General features: G+C 41.6%; 1 protein-coding gene across 5 annotated transcripts in view; it reads left to right on the forward strand.

The window, feature by feature from the left end:
* FNIP2 (folliculin interacting protein 2) overlaps positions 1-23,748 on the forward strand; it is a 131,993-nt gene that overhangs the window by 95,581 nt on the left and 12,664 nt on the right. For 4 of the 5 annotated variants that reach the window (XM_014829685.3, XM_070504991.1, XM_070504989.1 and 1 more), the window contains 6 exons: positions 2,295-2,496; positions 2,814-2,902; positions 5,409-5,555; positions 5,673-5,842; positions 11,820-13,164; positions 14,041-14,197. In XM_014829685.3, the coding sequence (XP_014685171.3) occupies positions 2,295-2,496; positions 2,814-2,902; positions 5,409-5,555; positions 5,673-5,842; positions 11,820-13,164; positions 14,041-14,197 (2,110 nt within the window). Of the gene's footprint in view, positions 1-2,294; positions 2,497-2,813; positions 2,903-5,408; positions 5,556-5,672; positions 5,843-11,819; positions 13,165-14,040; positions 14,198-22,235; positions 22,456-23,748 lie in introns of all 5 variants that reach the window. The other variant, XR_011502000.1, reaches the window with a different exon arrangement.

Raw genomic sequence — 23,748 nt, forward strand, 5'->3', positions numbered from 1 at the left:
GTAGCGGTGGTCCTTCCTTAACTTGAAGGCCTGTCAGCTGATCTGATTACTCCCAGCTGTTTTCCCTCAGTGCTCCAGCCGATGTGATGTATCTGATGGCATGAACAATAGCAGATGGATCAGACGTGGGGGCAGAGTCCATGGTTGTTTCCAGTGTCCAAGAAATGAGCCTAGACTAGCGGACAGAAACCTGGGTTCTAACTCCAGCTTTGTCACTAAGAAGCTTTCTGTTCCTGAAGCAAGTCGATTAATCACTCTGCCTCCACTTTTGGAAAATGGTCTGTGTACCTTACCTGTTGGCTTGAGGGTAAAAATATGATGAAGTATTTGGGTACATACTTAAATTTTTTAAAACATCCTTTCATTGTGGAATAATTTTTAAAATATCGTTACAATACCACATGACCTGATTTATTCCAGGTTGCGTGATTGATCCAAGACTACAGAATGAAGCTCAGTTGCTTTAGAATTCACTAGAAAGATATAATGAAGTAAGAGCTAACCATGCTATTATAGCTGTGGAAGTTTTTCAGAAATTCAGTAGGTGGCACTCTCTGCTGTGTTAAAGTGGAGTTGGTTATTGTTTGTAGGGTAGAGATTAAGATAATGCATAAATCTGCATAGGGTTCAGGGTTTTTCTGCAATTTGATTATTGAAGACGACGTTGGCCAAAGAGGAATGGACTGATATGGTCATTTTACTTTTGAAAAAGAAGAGAAATCGGAGATAATAGACGAAGAAGAAAGGGTTGCAAGAAAGTATTGGTATAATATAAGCTCAGAAGAATGGAAATAAACTGGTGCAGGAAAACGAAGTTATAGTACGAGTGCTTTGGAAAAAAAGAGGGAGCAGTGTATGAAATTAAATAAAATTCTAAGAGATCCTCAAGAATTTTCTTCTGACGAGCAGATGACTAACATCTAGGAATTCCTCAGAGAAAACAGTTGATGGTTTATTATAATGCACAGCATTTACAATAGCATGTGGAGATCACATCCTTCCAGTGGCGTGTCTGTTAGTGAGCTCCTCTTACTGATTTTTCAACCCCATCTACATCTCCAGGATCTTGCTTAAAGTCAAAAGAAAAATAACATATCCTTCTGAAGTTAGAATAAGATGTCTGTCTCCTTTCCTTTGAAAATAAAATAGCTTTCCTGACCATAAAACTTTTGATATATGTATGTTTTTAAAAAAATGTGGATATGTTTGAAATCACAGGAACATTACGGACTGTGAGTAGAGCACTAAATAAGACCAAGAGTAGGAGGCTGCCTTGAATTCTGCTAAGCATAAGTAATTGTTATGTTGCAATTTGTAGTAAAGAAAATGGAGGAAGCAGAATCCTCCCATATTTGGCAGAGATACGAGACTAACTTGTGGGGTCAATGAGAAAGAGAAAATTTATTGCATACCTACTATGTGCCATCAGGCTAGGCGCTTCCATTTGCAATGTTATGTCCTTTGCTTTGATGTCTTTGTAGAAAAAAACAAGTTAATTCTTTTATTTCCACTCTTGCTGTTGGTAGCTGTGTGGTAGTTATGCTGGTTTTTTGAATAGTTAAATAAGAGACATGGTTGGGCCATATTTGTGTGTTTTACCCCTTAAGAAAGATTGGATATATACTCAGAAGTTATTGACTTCATGATTCTCTTATCGTAGAAGCAGAGTGTCTTGAAAGAATCTTAAGCCTTTTGAGAATTTGGCTTTACCAGAAGAGAGGTGGATCTTTCTGCTTGCAGTATTTCCCAGAGAGCTTAATCAGTCGCATGGCTTAATCTGAACATCTACAGGAGTAACTTCATCTAATGGTTTTTATGGCCTTAGGAAAGTAAGCCTCAACTACCAGTAAATATTCAAACATGATGCCTTGGTTCAACAGAATACCGCATAGGATCAGTCTCCTTTGACATTCTTATCTATTAGTATCTGTCAACCAAAATGAAAGGCCTGTGTTTTGAGTGAACAGGTATTTCACACCCCTTCCTAAATACTACCAATCTGATGCAAAATAGTCCAAGGGAAAACGACAAGAGTCTAATGGGCACATTTGAAATTACTTTCAGTTTTCATTTAAGTTTCTTTCCATGTTAGGAAAATACTGTCTGGCAAGCTGATATTTTTATTTTTTATGACAGAAGATTATAGAAGACAATGAATTAGAGGCAGATAAACTCTTGGTTAAGACTCTGAGTGTTCGGGACCAGCTGTCTGAATGTTGTCCCCTGGCATTACAGTTTATCTTCCGTGTGATTCATTGATGCATGGCAATTTTTCAAACTTATTTTTCCTCCAGGTCAACTGATGAGACATTCAGCCTGGCTGAAGAAACCTGTAGTTCTAATCCGGCCATAGTTCGGAGGAAGAAAATTGCCATAAGCATCATCTTTGCCCTATGTGAGAAAGAGGAAGCACAAAGGAATTTCCAGGACTTCTTTTTTTCTCATTTCCCCCTGTTTGAATCTCACATGAACAGGCTGAAGAGTGCAATTGAAAAGGTAATAAGAGTATAATCCAGCGTCAGAGAAGCAATTACGGCGCTTTACAGATGGTAGAGTCTCTTTGTTTATGTATCAAATCGCTTTCCTAGAGAACTTAAGTCACCTGTGTCAGTGATAGATCCTTAGCATGTTGGTATTAGAGATCAGATACTAGATTGTTTTAGGAAAGGAAATTACTGCTTCCTGATGACTTCAGTCATTACCACCTTGAATGTTTTGATTATAATATTGTATTTTATTAATAAAGCCCAGTAGATAGTTATAAAGGAGTTTCTTCTGAGAGAGTAATTTGGCTTATTTTCTCTTCAATGAAGGCCATGATCTCCTGTAGGAAGATTGCAGAATCAAGTCTCCGTGTCCAGTTTTATGTCAGCCGTCTGATGGAAGCTCTGGGAGAATTCAGGTAAATTGGCAAAGTTTGGTAAAGCCAACAGGAAATTCATGAGCAGCAGTGGCAGCGGCAGCCATAGGTCTAGGGATACATAGAGACCATGACTTGAAGAATGGGGGAGCTGGCAGTTATTAGTCACTTGAGCAGCTCCTTCAAGGTGGAAACTAAGACCAAATGGAGCAAAAAAATTTAAGTCACCCAGCACCAAGTAATCCTCACTACTGCCTGATGGACAGTTCTTGATGTGATTGTTTTTAATAGGGTCAATGGAGAAAACTAATATCCAGGTGTGTCTTATAAGCCTGTTCGTTATTTCATGTCATCCTCACAAAAGCCCTAAAAGTAAGCACTGTTAACCCCATTTTACAGATTTGAAAACTTGAGTTCAAGGATGCTTATCCAAAGCATATATGGAGAGAGTTTGCACGCCAGGGAGATACACATTCTGGTTTGCCTGGACAGTCCTAGTTTATACCCACTGTCCTCTCTTAAGGTCTGGACATTAAATTGTTTAATCACCCTAGTGTGTCTTCATTGTTAGTTTCTAATTGATGGTCTTTGTACTCTGGAGACTGGTTTTCTAGAGTCTTTGCTCCTAATGTCTGGGTGGAAGGGTAATCTGCTTGGGGTAGCAGGTGGGATTCTCTTCCACCGTGCTGAGCCGGGATTGTTGCACCAGTCCTTAGAGCCAATTTCTCAGTGGGGAATGGAATCCCACTCCAGAGCAGTCCTGAGCTAATGAGTCAAACTGTTACTCTGCAGCTGAGGGATAAAAAAATGTTACAGTTCTTAGAAGATTAGAACATTTTTGTGATGCTTAAGGTATATGATGGTGAACTCTATAATCTACTTGGAGCAAAATCCCCAGCTTTTTTTGAACCCATAGGTACGTATAAAGTACTGAAGTAACACATTGGTCGTTATCTGGTGATTGTTAAGACCTAAGTTGTATGTTTGAGAAATAGTGTGAAGTTGTGTTTTTTGATGGCAATCTGATGATTAGCAAACCTTCTATAGTTGGTGTGGGCAACGCTGGATTTGCCTGTTGCTTTGCTGTGCTCAGTCCAGAAGCTGATGTGTGCTTCAGAGTCTGGACACTAGTTTAATGAAAGTATCAATTTTTCAGAGGTCAAGAATCTGAAAGTACAGAACCAGAAAGCCTCACTTTGTACATAGAGGGGTCTTGTTCTTAAGTCAACAACCTACCCCTCCAGCAGTGGTGACAAATTAGAGCGTTAGCATTTGGAGACCTTAGTTTTAGTAAATGAATCCCAGTTCTATGTGACCGTAACTGATCGTGGCTGCCTAACTCAGCACATGCTCTGGTTTTTTTTTTTTGCCAAGGTGGAATTCTGTTGTATCATAGTTCTTTTATGCACACAGCTTGAAAACCAAGTGAGAATATGTCTCATCTATCTTGATTTAGGAAGAGTAGATGGTTTTAAATTCAGACATACCGGTGGAGATCGTAAGCTAAGTTAGTGTGCTCTTTAGAAAAACACTTGTGAGTCCTGTAGCTTGGAGCAGAGCCCTTGGCACCAGGGCGGGAGACCTGCATTCTCATCCTGACCTTGTCATTCAATATTTGTATGTCTTGCGCAAGTAACGTAATTTCTCTAGGCCTCAGTTTCTTCATTTGTAAAGTGGTAGAATTAGACTAGTCAGTGTCTCTAATACCTTACAGTTCTAAGAATTTGATTCTGTTAATCCGTATAAAAACTTAGTATATAGTATAATGAAGAAGAGCCATTTATGGTTTTTTTCATCTAAAATGAATAGAGTGCTTTGGTTTAGAGAACTAAAGCCCTAACTGGAAAGTGGGAGAGTTGAGTTGCCTCTGGTCACATTTTTAGTATAGCATATAATTTCTTTCTTCCTTTATTTCTTTACTATAAAAATGAGCATAAGTTCTGATGCAAGGTATTGTGAAAATAAATTGTTTTAAAAATGAATTAGGCCCGGTGGCGCAATGGTTAAGTTCATGTGTTCCGCTTCTTGGCGGCCCAGGGTTCGTCGGTTCAGATCCCGGGTGTGGACATGGCACCGCTTGGCAAAAGCCATGCTGTGGTAGGCATCCCATGCATAAAGTAGAGGACGATGGGCATGGATGTTAGCTCAGGGGCAGTCTTCCTCAGCAAAAAGAGGAGGATTGGCAGTAGTTAGCTCAGGGCTAATCTTCCTCAAAAAAAAAAAATGAATATTTTATATCAAGGCTTGGCATACTTTTTCTGGAAAGGGTCTCTGTCACAGCTACTCAACTTTGCCATTGTGCTAAAGTGGCAACAGATAATTTATAAAGAAATGAGCATGGCCGTGTTCCAATAAAACTTTATTTACAGAAAGTTGACGGTCAGATTTGGTCTGTGGATCATAGTTTGCTGACCCCTGTTTTATATACTGCTTGAATCCCTTAAGGCTACATAGATCCAGATTATTGTTTTCTTCTTTATTCCTTTGTATAAAGATTATCCAAAATAATATTTGTGACAGTTTTGTGTATCCCTTCTCTTTTCTATAGAGGGACTATCTGGAACTTATACTCTGTTCCAAGGATAGCTGAACCCGTATGGCTTACCATGATGTCCAGCACTTTGGAAAAAACCCAGCTCTGCCAGCGCTTTCTCAAGGAGTTTACACTTCTGATAGAACAGGTCAACAAAAACCAGTAAGCTTCAACTTTCTGGAGCCTTGTATGCAAATTCCAGGGCCAGTGTATGTGTGTACATGACATGCCTCTCCCTGCATTGATTCATCTGGTTGTGTTTTCTTCCCTTTCTCCAAGGTTTTTTGCTGCCTTGCTGACTGCAGTGTTAACCTACCACCTGGCCTGGGTACCGACTGTCATGCCTGTTGATCACCCTCCCATTAAAGCCTTCTCAGAGAAACGCACCTCTCAGTCAGTGAACACACTGGCCAAAACACATCCATATAATCCTCTCTGGGCGCAGCTGGGTTAGTACCTAATTTGACTATTTGCAGGTTATATGGGATGGAACAGGAAACATGCTAGCATTTTTAGTTGATATTCGCTCTTCAACTGGGCAATTCAGGGGGTGTCATTGGCCAGACAGGGAATAGAAGATTGGCCCACAGATTCTAATTGTAAGACCATCACCTTCCTCTCCTTCCCCATGCCAGCAGCTTTGTTCTACTCTTTTAAAGCAGCGTAGGTAGACTTTGTTGCCCCGTACCAGAGTGACAGTTCACCCTGGAACAGGGTTTCTTAACCTCAGCATTATTGACATTTGGGCCAGATAATTCTCTGTTGGGTGGGTCATTGGGGGAGCTGTCTTGTGCATCATAGGATGTTTAGTGGCGTCACTGGCCTCGTCACTAGCTACCAGTGAAAAACCCCCTCCAAAGTTGTGATGATCAAAAATATCTCCAGAAATTACTGAGTGTCCCCTGGGGGGCAAGACACCCCCTGGCTGAGGACCACTGCACTAGAGGATGGACTGGATAGGAGAAAAATAAGAGAGAAAAGAAAGTAACACACTACACTTTCACCACCTTTTTAATAGCTTAAGTCAGAAACCTTGCTTCCTAGCTGTTGGTTGGTGGCATTTATTTCCTCAAAGCTTTGTGATTCAACATGGTATAGGAATCTAATGCTTTGGCATAGTTGGTTACAGAGTTTGGGACTTGTGAGACCAATCTTGCGAATTTGGGTTCACGTGGAAGAGAGGAATACTCTGGACCTCTCACTCACCAAACATTTAGAGTGGCTAAGTAGGACTTGCACACTCACCGTCTTCCAGAGCCTGTGCTAGATGCCAGAGATGCGGAGTTGAGTAACATGCTGCTTAACCTCAGGAAGCTCACTGCCTAATGGAGGAGGCAGACTTGTATTCAGATGACTTCAAAACATCCTGATTACTCCTTTGATAGGAGTGTGCAGAAGGATGCAGGGAGGAGACAGTGTAGTGCAGAGGTTAAGAGCGTGGGCACCAGAGCCAGACTGCCTGGATCAAATCCAGGCTCCGTGGGCAAGTGACTTAACCTCTCTGTGCCTTGGTTTCTTTATCTGTAAAATGGGGTGGTAATAGTTCGTGGTTGCTGTGGGAATTAAATTAGTTATATGTAAAGCACCTTTGTTATCCATGCTGCTGATGAAAACGTTAAGATTGGCAGGGCACTGAGAGAAAAAGTGAGGGGATCAAGGGAATTTTCAAGGAACACATACTTGAGGAAATGTTAAAATGGCATTTTCTAGAAAAAGAAATGTAGACTGGGGGAAAATGCTCTAATCTTAGAAAACAGCATGTTATAATAAGAGTAATGAAAGCTGTCACTATGAACCAAGCACTGTTTTTAGTGTTTTTTACACGTGTTAATTAATTAGATTTTCATTGCGAACCTGTTACTATTGGCCTCGCTTTGCAGATAATAAAGATGTCTTGCCCTTGTCCCCCGGTCATGAGATGTAAGAAAGACAATACATGTCTCACAGCTAGGGAAATAATAGGTGCATGTTAAATGGATTAACTAAAGAATTTATAGATGTTAGAAAAGGACTTAATACAACTGATCAGTACTGAGGTCAGGAAAAACTCAGAGCATTCCTAACGCACTCCGTCATACAGTTCTTCCGGGGAGGACAGAGCATTATTGTTCTTGTTTTGGAACAATAGTCTTAAAAAAAGGTAGTATCATTCAGTGGCAAAGGGAAAGGAGCTGGATATTAAGGAAACATGGCGTTTCATGCTGTTGGGTCACCCATTTAAAAACAATGCTAATTAAGCAGTGTGCATTTAATTAGGTAAATGTATTTATAATTAGACATGCTTCTCATTTGAAATTTAGCTAATTGAGAGCCGTTAATTCCCTGTGTTCAGCCTAACAAGGTGAAGTCCCTTCCTGTGGGCTCACAGTCCTTTTTCACAGGAGATCATGTGTTATTTCGAGTCTCTAATCCTGCCCTCCTCCCATCCAGCAGCAGTCTGGCTGTTGACAAGAGTGGTGTGAGGAGGGATGAGGCCCTGGTGCAGAGTCACGTGATAGCTTTGTAAAGCCAAGTGTAAATGATGGCTGAGTTTCCATTTTACAGAACATTGAGGGCCTTCAATAATGTGACTGGGGAGATTCTTATTTCCAATTATTAATATTATTTTCATTAAATATTTACCAAGTCACAGTAAACAGGAAAGTGTACATTGCTGCGAATATACACTGATGCAGAGTAATTTTAATCCAGGTTCCTAAGTAATAGAAAAGATTCCATCTTGAATTATTTCAAAGGCATATCTGAGAGCTTGCCAGGGCAGGTACCACTGCCGTGGCCACTTTGGCCTGGCTTCTCAGCATTCCCAGGGAAAGGAGGAGAGAAGCTAGAAGCAAGAAACCCTTTCACACTCTCACTGGCTTGCTGTTCAGGAGCTTAGCCATCCCCGCCTCTGCCTAACAAGCGTTCTATACAGTATACAGGAGTTCTCCAAAGTATGGATAACGACCCGTTAGTGGGGAGTGGCAGCAATTTAGTGGGTCAGAAGAGCATTTAAAGGGTACAATAGAGTAGAAAATATCAGAGCGAGACATATATGTTTTGTACAATGTTTGTTTCAGAGGGTGTGTGAGGTTGCAGTATAAAATGTATGTCTTTCTTGGAATGAGTATATGAAGTTTGAAAGCCACTCTCTCACCACTGGTTGAAGGAGCTCCATGTGGGTCTCTCTTTGACCCTAGTGACCTAAAGGATTTGTGGAAATGAAAAGCAGATTTTCTCAAAAAAGGTTTGAGATCGTTGGTTTAGATTAATGTAAGCAGAAAAATCTGAAGTTTCTTCTTTATTTTTTTCTTTAAAAGTTTAAATTATATTTCTCAGAATGCAGTGGAATTAGACTACAAATAAATAAAATGATGAAAGGTGAAAATCTCCCCCTGCTCAGAAGTTGAACAGCCACATTTAAATAACCCACAAGCCAAACAATGCTTCACAGGAGAAATTAGAAAATAGTTTGAACTAAATGATAACAAAGGTACAGTAAATTACAATGTGTAGGATTCTGGACACACTGCTCAAAGGGGAGTTCATAGCATGTCATTTTATTAGAATGTATACTACTCAGTTTCTCTCCTTGTCTCCTTTTTCATTTTCTCTGTTTCTCCCACCATTTCCATGTCCCCCCACCTCTCTCAGCCTTCCTCCTTTTGCCATCCCCTCTTTACATGGCTCCTCAGTCCTCTCAGCTTCTCACCTCAGTCTCTCCCCACTTTTTTTTTTTTAAGATTGGCAGCTGAGCTAACAACTGTTGCCAATCTTTTTTTTTTTCCTTTCTGCTTTTTCCCCCAAAATTCCCCCAGTACATAGTTGTATATTTTAGTTGTAGGTCCCTCTGGTTGTAGTATGTGGGATACCACCTCACTGTGGCCTGATGAGTGGTGCATGTCCGCACCCAGGATCCGAACCAGAGAAACCCTGGGCCACCGTAGCGGAGCGTGCAAATTTAACCACTCAGCCACAGGGCCGGCCCCTCTCCCCACTTTTCTATTCTCCGCCCTCTCTTTCTAGTTTCTGTTTCTGTCTTTTCATTGTTTCCCTTGATATTTTTTCTTTTCCTTTGTGTGTTTTACCCTCTCTGCTTTTCTCATCTCTTCTTCACCCTCTTTTTGCTTCTCTCCAATTCTCTACCATTATACTCCTCATCTCTTTTTCTCTCTCCTTTCCTCTTCCCTCTGATCTTCCCCTCCCCCTTCCACAGTCCCCTTGCTCTGTCCTCTGCTGCCTTGTCTCTCTGGGTCCCTCTGTCTCCTTTTCCTTATGGTCTCTCCTCTCACCTTGCCCTGCACCCCTTCCTGCTGCCCCATGCCCTCTCTCTCTGTTTCACCTGCACACAATCTTTTTACCCCTTCCTTTTTTCCTTCTGTCTTTCTCCCATTGTCTCTCTTTTTCTTAAACTTGTTTGTATTTTAAATTGTGGTAAAAAAGCACAGCACATAACATTTATGCTCTTACCCATTTCTAAGTGTACACTTCAGTACTGTTAGTCACATTGTTGTGCAACCTCTTCTTCATTTTGTAAAATTATGCTCATGTAAACAAAGGAATCTACTCTAAAATCAGTGGCTTTGTCAGTCCAGGACTCAAAAAATTGCCTTCAAGATCCAGTAACTCTTTAGTATTACAGGTCTATTATTTTATGAAGTTTGGCCTTAAAAGTAATAGCACTGTTTCCACCCACATTGCTTTCCCTTCTTTATATGGTTTAAATTATTATAAATTTTACTTTTAATAACCTTCCTTTGTTTTACTTTTTTCCCACTTATGCCTTAATTGTTAAAACATGCAATACCAAAAATTAAATGCATTGCTAAAAAATAATATTGTCATTCTGAGTGGCCTTTCTTCTGTGGTTTTTTTGTACCAGAGTTGGGATATGTCGTACTTATCTTCTTTCTTAACATTGGGACTGATTTAACAAAAGTGTCCCATGAAGTCCTGAAGTGACTGTGATCTCCTGCAGCAGTGGGCGGTGGAATCACAGGGAAGGGGCCGTAATGGGCTCTTGGTCAGGAAGCTTTTCTCAAGCAGAAGTACTTGTCCTACCATCAGACCACAGTTCTGAGTTATTCTTTTGAATTCTTGGATGATTTCTCAGTCAGTTGCAACAGCCTCAGAGATAAAGCTCTCTTAGCAAGTAACCTAGTCTTTTTATAAGAGGATTGTTTAGTATCGTCTCTGTCCTACCCTTTAAACTTTCTTAGGACCAGTAGCCTTTCACCAGGGAATACTCTCCAGACGAGGGACTTCCTGGTGGTTCCCATAACTTTCTCCAGTCTTAATCTATCCATTTAATTAGTTTTATCTAGTATATGCCCTTATAAATGCCTTCCCTTCTCTGTCTGGATGCATTCCTCAGATGCGTTCTAACTTCCTGAGTTCTTATTTATAATTATTACCATGTATCGCCTCTCCTTTATTTAGTATCTTTTCAAGTTTTGATTTATTCCAACATTCTGATTATTCCCGTGGTGGTTTCTAACTCAGGGTTGGTTAAACAGAGATATACATGAGATAAATCCATGTAAAAACACTTAGCATTGTGCCTGCAGAGTCAGTAAAAGTTGGCTTTTTGTTGTAGTTGTCAATATTATTATCAAAGTGTCAAGTGTACAACCTATTAAATGCAGTAATTTTAATAGTTAGGCACTTGACAAATACTTTTGATGAAAAGCTCATACTTCTGGGTTCATTGACACGTTTGCCCTTCTTCCACCTTTAAGCTAAATGTTCATGGTTCATTAGCCAGTTTTTAATCAGCTTTTCAGGATATAATTTATGGGACATATTTTTTTCCAGTAGAATTATTTTCATGTGAAGTAATAGAAAGAAAATATTCAGATTTATTATTCATGACTAAGGGGTTTTCTTCTCCTTGATCAAATTGATTCTACTTGGTGCATGTGTGTATATTGGGCGAATTCTGAGCAGGCCATTTCATTAACTGTTTTGAATTGATTCCCTGTACTTCTGTTCAGACATCCTGAATTTGGATTTCACTCCAAGGCCTATTGTCCTGGGATTCTTCTAAGAAAATCTCATCATTCTAGTTTCCAAGATACAGTATTTGACTTGGTCACGTATTCAGGGCTCTGGCTTTAGCCTTCCTTGGGGAGCTGGGAGCTGGCCAGCCCAGTAAGCTTCGTGGAAAGACCTAACAAGCACAGCAGGGCGCTGTGTACACCAGCACTGTACCCATGCACTAAGAGCAGTGGGCCACATCCTGTGCCTGGCCTTCCAGGCACACTTTCCATTGTAGAGGCAAAACCAACACACAGTCATTACTAGGAATTACCTCTTTGCCTCAGTCAGGTGTGTGAGGAAGCAATTCCAGTTTGGGGATAGGTCATTGTTTTTCTCTTGTAAAGGCTGACATGTCCATGACATGCTCACCCGAGACGACTTTGTCTTTGTGTCCCCTTTGCTCTACAGGCGATCTTTATGGAGCTATCGGCTCTCCAGTGAGGCTGACTCGCACTGTGGTGGTGGGGAAGCAGAAGGATTTGGTCCAGCGCATACTTTATGTCCTGACCTACTTTCTCCGTTGCTCTGAGCTGCAAGAGAACCAGCTGACCTGGAGTGGGAATCATGGTGAAGGTGACCAAGTGGTAAACGGGAGCAACATCACAACAGCTCTGGAGAGGGGCGAGGTGGAGGAGTCTGAGTACGTGGTAGTTACGGTGAGAAGTGAACCTGCTCTCCTTCCCCCCATCCTGCCACCCACGACGATGGCCGAGGGCAGGAGCCCCGGGACGGAGGGGTTGGCTGGGGTCCCAGAGGGCGTGGACATTAGAGAGCTGTGTCCCAAACCTGACAAAGAAGGAAACAAGAGTTCTGAGGTCGGCAGCATGGGATACCAAGAGACAGCACTGGACAGCTCTTGGAAACCTCAGGATGCTTCTGGTGGGGATGAAGAAAGTAAAAAAGAGGCACCACGAGATGGCTCTTCAAGATTCTCCAGCTGTGAAGGTTTGGGGGCAGGACTGCAGATGGGCCAACAGACTGTCATTGAGGAGTTGAAAGGGGAGATGCCTAAGAAACTACCAGACCGGTCAGCGGCCTGGCCTTGCCCTGACAGACATTCCCGGGAGAAGCCTCCCTTAGAAAAGGTCACCTTCCAAATTGGAAGCTCCTTGTCTCCAGAGTCTGACTTTGAAAGCCGCACAAAAAAAATGGAGGAACGGCTAAAGGGCTGTAGACAATATCCAGAGTCAGCCAGTTGTCCCTCTGCTGAGCCCAGCGGGGCTGCTCACGTGGCTCAGGACCAGCAGGTTTCTCGGTGCTCCTTCATGCCTGGCTTCCAAAAGAATGTCTGCTGTCCTCAGAATCAATCTTCTGAAGGGGGCGAAAGTGCATGTGACTGGGGTTTTGCTGAGGACAGAGGCATCAGAACCAAGGTCACAGCAGATGCTGCTGGGCTACTTGACCGATCTGTCCACTTGTTAGCTCCTAATGACAGTGCGGCAGGAGCTGGACAGAGAACGCTGGAGAAAACGAGAGGTTTGTATCTGAAGGTTGCGGAAGGATCTCTGGTAGAGCCTGTTCCGAGCAGGTGTGTCCAGCAGGACTCGGACTTCTCAGTTGAGGCAGATGTCCCCTGTGGGGATGCCGACAGGAAGGCTGACTTCAGGATTGAAGGAGACATTCCCAGAAACGAAAGCTCAGATAGCGCTCTCGGAGACAGCGACGACGAAGCATGTGCTTCAGCCACGCTGGATCTGGGTCACAGCAGTGACCGGCCTGAAGGGTCCTTGGAAGTGGAGCTGCCTCTGCCAAGGTAACACTAGCAGTCTGGGAAGCAGAGGGAACTGGGTTCAAATACTGATCTCCTGACCCGACACCCATGATCACATTAGCTGCTGCTGGCTGTTTTACACATATGGGGTTTTTTCTCATAGTATTAGAAGTGTTATCAAACTGATAAAAATGGTTTCCAGCCTGCCCGTTCTCCATGGATGATCATTGGCTTAGTGCATCTGAGCGAGGATGCAAGTGGTTGCTTTTGTAACCATTGTGACAATTTGGGGAAGCTAAGGGATGTGGTGGAGGTGGTGGTGGGGAGCAGGGAGTTTAATTTTCTGTCATCTGTAGGGAAGTTAAATGAAGCAGATGTGCTGCTTCGGAGGTGGTGGATTACCTCCCCGTGCGGCTTCTCTCCTGCCGCTCAGAGCAGTGGGAAGTGGTCGGGAAACAACACCTCTTCCTTAACACTCCATCAGGTCGATTATTTGGCGTGTGATGACTGAAAGCAGTAATTAGAGATTTCTTCTGTTCTTCTGCACTCTTGTGGGCACCACCCTGTGCAGATGTGTCGAGTTCCTAAAGCCACCCTTTTGGCAAGATCTCCCCATCAGTAGACTCTCCTTCTTCACTCTCTTGACACAGACTGCCTGGTGGATATTCGATAGGAGGTACAAGAACAAACTCATAACCAGGCATCAAAATACTGGCGTTTTTTTGCCCTTCCGTTAAAGAAAAAATGCCTTTTTCTCTTCCAACCCCCTTCCTTTTCCCACACCAATGATCCACTTACTGAAGGATTGCTGAAATGGACACCCTGAATCTATTTTTCTTACTTGTTTTTGTTCCACTTGTAACGCAAGAAGGAAGTACGTTTTTAATTGTGTATTCTAATGGGTCGATATTGTTTTAGATCTCAGAGCATCAGCAACCCAAATGTGAGAAACTTTGGCCGCTCACTTCTGGCGGGTTATTGCCCCACGTACATGCCTGATCTGGTGCTTCATGGGACCAGCAGTGATGAGAAGCTGAGGCAGTGCCTGCTGGCGGATCTGGTCCACACCGTCCATGTAAGTGATCCCAGCTTGGAGCCTCTGGCTGCTGGCAGTGTGTCAGCCAGCAACAGGTGTTTATACTGAAGCAAGTGTAATTAAGGGATTGTTCAGAGAGATGCAGCCAGGGTTACTGGAACCAACAAGGGCTGGTGAAGGACTGGCTATGAGCAGCAGCTGGAAGCTATGAGCACACCTGGGCCTAAAGGAGTAAAGAAAGGGAGCAGTGCCACCGCAGCTGTGGAGAGCTGGAGCTGGAAGAGGGCCTGCCTGGCTGCAGGAGCACTGAGCAGGATAGGGGATAACCCCTGACATCTCTCTCCTCCAGCCTCTGAGCTCTTCTGTCACCTCCCATTGGCTAAGCCCCTCTGAAAGCCAGAGAGCAGGGTCATACTGATGCAGACCCAGTCGTCTAGTCCACAGAGGTCAGCCTCCTGAGGCCCGCGCAAGACAGAGAAGGGCAAAGAGTGGATCTGGGGGTGAGTGAGGGCAGAGAGGCCAGGCAAATAGAATAAAGAGCACAGATGGTGACAATTATATGCTGTCACGGGGAGGACTGAAGAGATGTCACATATGGTTTGCTTTTTATCTGATCCTTACAAGTTCCTGAAAGTAATTTATTTTAACTGATTTGTCGTTAAGTTCACTGTGATGGCTGCATGAAGATGGCTGCATAAAGATTAACAAGTCTTACTGGAAAATTGCCTTGTGGCTGCCGTTAAGTGCTTTTCTGCTATCCACAGCATGACAGGAACTGAGCAGTTAAGGAAACTGTGTCAATCTGATGGGCCTGTTTTTAATTGAGCTGCTATTGGGCAGATGTGCAAAAATAGATGTTTTGCATTGGAAACATATTGTATCTTGTGCAATAGAGAAAGTCCTCATTGCATTAAGAAAATTAGAATTTGGCTTGTTACCTACCTTGTCACCCAACAAGTATTTTTTGGGAGGTGGAACAGAAGGTACTGCATGTTATCTTTGGCCTTGAGCATCTCCTCTGTGAAGACTAAGCATACGTCAGACACAGGCTAAACAGTCTGAAGATATTTGTGTGAAATGGGAAGAAAAGCTCAGTAGTGAAGCAGTTGTCCTCATAACCCCCCAGAATGGGGAGGGAGAAGAGATGAGGAGGGGGCGATCTGAAGCTGGGAAGGCCAACCCAGTGTACGCATTTGTACCCAAACATTCCTAACCCTGCCCTGCTTTGTGGTCAGACACCACCCCTCACCGGGATATTCCTGGAATGAAGCTATGAAGTTGCTTTTGTCTCTGTAAGGAATGTCATAATATTTTATTTTCACAGTTGTGATGAATAGTGTGTACTTGCTTATCATTTCAGAGGTCCGTACATCAGTGACCTTAGAATAAGAACAATGCCCTCCTTGTATGGTACTATCTTTCTAGGTTGTCTTAAACCATGTGTGAAACCTCAGTGATTTTAGAGACTCGCGTTTGGTTAGTCGCCATCTGTAGCATTATGGCAGGGAATTAGAGACCCTCCTTTCCTTTTCTGTCAGCGCCTTATGTTTATATCCACATATGCAAAACCGGTGGGGTTTTTCTTTCTGCTCTGCTATCGGTTTGATTTGTAAGAATATTGGTGTTGCTCGTTGGACCCTTCTTCCAGGAAGCCCCACGTTCTGCTTCTGACAAAGGTGCCAAGAGATAGCATGTGAACTAACTGGGTTCTCTTCAGTTCCTTTGATCTTACCAACTAGCGGCTGTTGCCCAAATGCCCTAGACTTGTTCACTAACCACTATAGAAATGCAATCTATTGATTGATATCTCTCCTTGAATTTATCTGCAAAACCGTTTGTGACATTTTTTATGTTTTCCATAGGCTAAGTTGTGTTTTTTATGTGTATTAGGTTTTCATGTTGACCATCTAGCTCTATCATTCTTATATTTGAAAAAACAAAGCTATGTTTCCTCTATTTGTACTCTTAAAGACTTTTCATGTATCATTTTCCCTTCCTTTCAGAAGTAGTGTTTTCACACTGTATCTTTTCTCGTTTCTTTAGATTATGCTGTCACCCTGAGAGAGCGAATGTTATTAAGCGTAATAACCTATATTGTGTCAAATTGTGGGTACATCCAAAGTGCAGCCATGCATGGGTGTTAATAGGAATTGTGAAGGGTTCATAAAAATATCTTCAGAAGTTTAATGCTTTCAGAATGTATCCAATTAGCATTAGTGGATTTCTAATTTCGCTTGGCACATGCATCATAATGAATTTTGCTTTTGAAGTAGTGTTCCATTTAAACTGCCTCTCAGACTGGGACTCTGGTCTGTGGTAGTTTTTAAATAAAAACAGCCGTACTTTCAACTGCCATTTACAAATATTTGTTGAAAAATAAATTAGAAAGGTTTTTTTGAGCATTGTATGGAATTTACTGCTCCATAAAGCCTAGTAATTATTTAAATTCTTAAGTATGTTGCCAAAGAGAGAAGCAAGGATCCAAGAATAAGTACCTGACCAGAGTAAGAGCTGAAATAATAGCTTGTTGAGGAACAGAAGGTTGGGATCAATTGCTTGATCATAACTTGCTTTCAAAAGCCTGTTTTTGGATGTTAATAATTCTTAGTGTGCATGCTAGACTTCATCAGGCTTTGATATTTATAATTGTTTTTAGAGAAGAATTTTTAATAACAGTTTAAAAGCAGTTGATTTAAGTTATTGATCTATTTTCTAGACATATGCATGATGGCATTGTAAAATCTGTGATAGGTAAATGTGCACTTTTATAACCTTCGTGGACTAGTCTGCGGAGTTTTTTCCTCACTGAGAGATTGCATTCTAGAGCTTCCAATACTAAGAGTTTCTTTTTGTACATTTCCTTATTCTAGTCTCTTAGGAAAGAAAGATATATTAACTTCATTTCATTTATTTTCATTTTTATTACTGGCTTTCCCATATTAAGATTTTGATAGTCTTTAAATATTTAAACACATGTTCTTGTTTAATCCATATACTACCTCTTTTCTGTCATTTGAACTGTTTTTCTGCCTCCTAACATATAGATTATACAGCTGCCTTAAATTAGGCTAAAGTAATATTTAGTTTCATTTTTTTTCCTGCCACATCTAAATGTGCTTTCTGTCCTCTGTTTTCCTTTTGACTTTAAATGGTAAAGTGGGAGAGAATGAGAGAGCCAGCTTCCTTCTCTACTTGCGACCCTCAAGTAGCTTTTTCTCTCTTCTTTTTTCCTCCCATATGCTTGTCTGCCTGTGAATACTCCTGTCCAGGGCAGTGTTAGGGGTATTAAATTATGGGGCAGTGGAGAGTGGTGGAGGAGCACTGACTTGACACTGAAGGCTTGGGTTCAAGTCTTAGAATTTCCACTCATTCGCTGGTAGTCAAGTACATCAATTGGCATCACTAAGCCTCAGAAAAATGTATGTAGAAGAACAGATGAAATATAACCCAGTGGTTAACAGTTTGGTTTCTAAAGACAGACAGACCTGAATTTGAATCATGGCTCACCCTTTAGTGACTTTGTGACCTTGGGCAAGTTTCTTTAATTTTCTAAGCATCAGTTTCATCTTCTATAAAATGAACAATACATATAGGTCTGGCTTGAAGACTGAGATAATACATATCAAGTGTTTAACACAGTGCTTTGGCACATTACTAAATGCCCAATAAATGTTAGCTAATAAAATAATACATGTGAAAGTGCTTTGTAAAAAGTTTCCCACAAAATTCCTGTTGGAGATGATGGGACAGAAGCCATCCACACATTCGTTCTGTGCTAAAAGCGTCCACTTTCCCTTTGCCTCTGATATCACAAGGAGCAGGCCATACTGCTCTAACTCTTCAGGATAGGGTCATCAAGACCAAAATTAACATCACATTTTGATGTTTTTTTAAAAACTGTGTTCCAGGGCCTCAGACATTTTACAGAATAATCTATAAAACAAAGTAACAGTTGGATGTAGCAGCCTCTTTCATTTAATTTTAAGAGTAGCAACAGATTGACTCCAGAAATATCATGCGGAAATCAGTAGCACAGATAAGGAGCTTTGCTAAAAGCTTGGCTGCAATATACGCTCATGAATACCTAATTAAGCCGTGCAGTGTAATCAACCAGGAAGACTACAAAAGAACAGCAAGTCACAGCAAATGATAAATCATTACTTAAGTAACACAGACAGCATTAAGTGCCTCAAGTCAACAACAACCTTAAGATCAATAGTATTGTGAGGTAAATATCTATGTAGGGCAGATCTGCTATTTTAGAACACCTCTTGGTGCTTTCACTTCCCTCTGTTGGATAATGAGCATGACAATTCTTTGAGCCTATAGCACTGTCTTACTCTTTAGTGAAATATTTGTTGAGGGGGGTGTATATACATGCATGTATACACACATGTTTTTATGGGCACACATGTATAAGCATGTACACTGAGTAAATTCCCCCTTAACTGTCCCAACGAGTATCCCTCTGTCCGATTTTCCCCTTCCAGTCATCTTGCACAGTGCCACAAAAGAGCTCTTTCTGAAACATGAATATGATCATCTACTCTTCTGCTCTAATATTTTCCCATTTTTTCCAAAGTAAAATATAACTCCTTGGCTGAAATTGTCCCTTTTATGTCCTTTAAATGCACACACACACAGCCCACGTCTCCTTTTCTGCCCTAGTCACACTGTTTGCCATTCTTTAATGGGCCACCTTTCTCTCACCCTTTTACCTGTGTACAGTTGCATCCTTCGCCTGAGGCACTTTCGTTCATTTTTGAAGACCCAGTTCAAATGTTGCTTCTTGTTTGAAAACATCCCAGCACCCTCAGGTAGAACTCAACTGTTCTCACCTCTAGGCTCCTTAGCACGTCGCACCGGACCTTTGTTCTGTTTCCAACGTCTTTCTCCCACTAGGGCTGCAGGCGCCTGGAAGCAGAGAAGAGGACTTGGCTCCTTTCATGTCTCCGCACCTCGCTGGGTGCCTGTCAGAGAAAGTGCACAGGGATGTTAGTCAACTGTTACCCGTAGAACTGGGTTTAGGATGTGTGTTTATTACTGTGGGTAAAACTGATGATTAGCATGTCTCTTTCTTCTGAAGTAAAGAGAAATGGCAGATAATCTTTAAAAAATAAAGAGAAAGACTAATGTGTTTAGACATAATGTCTGTGGTTCTTTGTGTTCATTTTTTTTTTTTTTACCTAAAGGAGAACAAAAAGCTTATTATGGGTCTGTCAGGCTTCATTTTTCTTGTATTTTTTTAATATTAGACACATGGCTAATTTTTATATTTTCCCCAATTTTTTCGCTGTGTGCAAAATATTTGGATGTCTATGCCGTTCTCTGCAAAAAAGCTACCCACCTTCTTACATTTTATTTTGGAGTCATGCACATCCTCACATAACTTTATTCTCTTGATCTTTTTTGATCTCGAGCACCTTTCCTTGACTTTAAACCGTTTCTTTCCTCAGCAAGCGACTGGCCAGACAGTTACGCCTTTCCCAAGGTTGCACACTGTATCTGCAGGGCCATAGGCTAAACTTGGGTGTCTATCCAGTGAGTCCGGTGATCACAGCCTCAGGCACAGACACACAGAAGATGTTTCCTTTGTACCCCCCAGACCACCTCACTGCACCCCTCCCTCATTCCCTCTGCCCCCAGGTCCCTGTGTCTTCATGATGTCTTCAGGCTTCCCAGAGTCTCTACCGTGGTATACATACCAGGATCCCTCAGCAATGTCCTGTAGTCCAAAATGATTGATTTTCCTCTTCTTCTCCACCTTATTACAACTCTTAAGTCTTTAGTGACATTGAACCTGTTTCCAAGAGAAAAGAAATTTTCTTTTTTTTAGGAAGATTAGCCCTGAGCTAACATCTGCTGCCAATCCTTCTCTTTTTGCTGAGGAAGACTGGCCCTGAGCTAACATCCATGCCCATCTTTCTGTACTTTATATGTTGGACGCCTGCCACAGCATGGCTTGCCAAGCAGTGCCGTGTCCGCACCTGGGATCCGAACTGGCAAACCCCAGGGCCGCCGAAGCGGAACGTGCAAACTTAACCGCTATGCCACCAGGCTGGCCCCGAGAAAAAAATTTTGATAAACAAATGCTTACAGAGTTGTGCTAAGATCATATCATTATTATCCATTCTGGTATTTTCACATGTTAACAGTCTGCTTGATGAACTGGAAATCTCTGCTGATAGTATTTCAGGTGGTCTGGCTGACTTGTTTGGCCAAAAATGGGGCAGGGAGGTTGGAGATGGCTTTTGGGGAGGAAGAGGCGAGTCATGCCTTGGAGATTTATGTATCTATTAGAAAGTACTGACCCAGCACCTTTTATGTGCTAGGCATAGCCAGGATATGAGGTGGGAGGGTTCCAGCAACGTGTTGTACGGATGCAGATGGCATGCCTCCCCTCTAAAACTATAGACATAATGGATAAAATATTACCATCCCAACCCCAGCCCCATTGTTATTATACCTGTGCCTGAAGAAAATGGAAATCCTTTTGTGTTAGAAACAAATAGAAATCAAAGCCAGAACAGTAAGTTTGGGCTAATGCAGCCAGGCCCCCTGGGATCTCAGTCTGGATACAAGTCCTAGGAATTAGGTGCTGAATTTCCAAGATCTCAGGAAGAGATATGTGGTCTTACATGAACATAAAGCTTGGGACCTGGAATTGAACCCTTTCCCTAAAGCCTGGAGCTTCAAAGAGCTATCCTTCCATGAACAGGCAACTAGAAAATTCCAGCCATAAACAGGGAAGCAGCAAAAAACAAGTTGGGAGCTTGAGTGGAGGAAAATAAAGTCACCCATGAGAAATCAAAATCCCAGGCTCATGCTGTGTGTGGTGTGGGGGCCAGATTTATCCTACCCGAACGACTTGGGAATCCTCACACAACAGATAGACATGAAAACCAGAGGCATCGAAACCTCTGGGAATCCGGCAGAAAGACGCACGCTGGACACTTTCACAACTGCAAGCTCTTAAGACACATACAGCTTCTTTTCCTCTTCTCCACCTTAATACAGCTCTTAAGCCCTTAGTGACTGGCACTGAGCCTGTATTCCAAGAGACACATATAGCACATAAAACAAAACAACTCCAACAAGATGGGCTCATGTTCAGAAATTATAAGCCATGTATGAGGAAACTGTGATGAGGGAGAGTAAGGAAATATAAGCAGGAGACGTAGCACTGAAGTGTTAATCCAAAACAGTGATTAAGGAACTGTGTTTAAAATGGTGAGAGAAAGAAGGAACTAGAACTGTAAAAGAAAGATGGAATGAAGTGACAAATGCTTGCTTAGATTTGTGAAAGAACCGAAAAGAACCTGTAAAATTGAAAAATACAGTCATTGAAATTAAAGCTCAAGGGTAGGTGAAGAGCAGAGCAGATGAAGTACAGCTCGAGAGAATCAGAATTTGTGGAATAGAGGCTAGGTAGCTCTGAGACAAAAATACATGAAAAAAATATGGAAAAGCAAGTAAGAGACAAGGTTAGAATGAGAAGATTTATAGCATATTCAGAAGGAGAGAATATGGTGGAAAACAATATTTGAAGAAAAAATGGCTGCGATTTTTCAGATTAAATAAGCACACTGACACCCATGTGGGGTGGATAGAAACAAATCCACACTTAGCTACAGGACATCAAAGACAAAGTCTCATAAGCACCTGTCCTCAAGCAGTTTGAAATTTAACAGGAAATACAAAGAAATAAGCGATAACAGTGCGGTAGAGTCTACTGCAGCGGGTGTGGAAGGACTTCCTGGAGGAAGCAACATCTGGCCTGGGAGTCAGTAGGGAGTGAAGATTCAGGGGACTGAAGATTCTTCTGGTTGATTGGGTTGATGAGCACCTTAACCTACAGGCAAGCTGGCTTTGCCACCACAGGAGGTTCTCTCTGTCCCTTCTCTTGGTAAAACTGCCGTCAGGAAAGTCTGGATGCTGAGCATTTAGTAAAAAACAGTATTCTGGATGATTTTATAGACTGAAGAAAGTGTTTAACAATGGTGAGTGATATACAGGTTTCTTTTCTCTGGATAGATGTGAGACTGAAGGGGGTTTTTTGTTTATTTTTTTTTTTTAGAAACTGATCATCAGTCCACACATATCTGCAGTCCTTTGACGTGGCTCTCAGCCATCGAGAAGTGGGGTGGGTTGGCCAAGGACTATCTTAATGTTGCTTAAATCTTCAATTCCAAGGCAGTGGAGGATGTGGTTATGTAGGTGGGCCACCACCCCTAAGGAGGCGGAAGAATAAAAAAAGGGAATCTGAGGACGTTTAACCAAGAGCAAGTGCTGAGAAGGTGAACTTCACTGCATTAATCATCCCGTTTTCTTTGTCTGACTAATTAAGGCCTTACTTGAAGTTCTGTAAAGGCTAATATTATTAAGTCATGGTGCTGTACATAACAGTGAGAATCTTTTTGAAAGGTATTTTGTCACATAGCATCCTCTTATTCAAGTTCAGTTTAATAAAGTTAAAAAATTTACCAGAAGTATAGAATGATTAACAGATTTACATTCAAGTGATGCCCGAGAATCCTACGTTTTATCATCCAGAATATTTCAGAGAAAAATAAAAGATACAGGGAGATTGTTCCAGTTACCTGAATCATAAATCACCTCCCTTTGTATTTGAAACAGGGTGTCCAGTGGCTTGCCCCTAGTAGTTAAATCTGCACTATTGTAGCTAGTTGTGCAGATTTTAGAGCTGGTTATGAATACAGAAGTCTGTCTGTGCTCCTGCTGTCTATAATCCACATGCAGGCTGGACATCTTTGAGGATTAATAAGTATGGGTCAGTTTAGAGTATGTGTTGGGCATTGCCAGCAGCATAAAGATGGGGAAGTTTCTTAGCAAAGTCATAATAGAGGCAACTGTGTTTTCCCTTATTGACGTTACATTGAGACGGTCATTCACACTTCTTGCAATCTCATCTTCAGAGGGATTTCCACACTCACAAAGTTCTAGGGTTTCAAAGTAGAGGGCATAGCAAACTCATTGAGGTAAACATTGGAAAAACTTGAATGAGTTCCTAATTCTGTTTCTAACATGCCAAGATGCTTAATAAACTCTTAAATTTTGTCCTCATTGTTCCTATCTGTAGAGCAGGACTGTGTTCCTGGCCACCCCATAAGAAAAATGGCATGATGAACTGATAAGTAGTTATAGGAAGCATATATATGAGATCGGTGTTTTCCTACTTTTAAAAATAGGTAATCACATGAAATGTTAATCATTTAAATGTGGTGCATGGAAAAGAAATATATTAACAATTGTGTGATGACTTAATAGGAACTGGGTTGAATCCCAAAATAAATCTGAATAGAGAATTTTTCAACAGAGCCAGCATGTATTAGATATTTAGCATATGCCTAGCATTCTATTATTCTCATTTCAGAGGCTACAGAAGAAAAACAAAATGTATTTTCTCTCCTTGAGTTACTTATGAGATCACTCAGTAGACAAATGGATGTGAAGTCAAGAATAGGTTAAGACAATGATGAAATGCCAAAATGTAGATAGTAAATGCTCTCAGAAGTCAAAGGAAGAATAGTAACGTAGGGAGTCTTGTTGTGAGGGTGAGGAGACAGGTA

The sequence above is a fragment of the Equus asinus genome, chromosome 3 (genome assembly GCF_041296235.1).
Source record: "Equus asinus isolate D_3611 breed Donkey chromosome 3, EquAss-T2T_v2, whole genome shotgun sequence".
Lineage (NCBI taxonomy): Eukaryota > Metazoa > Chordata > Mammalia > Perissodactyla > Equidae > Equus > Equus asinus.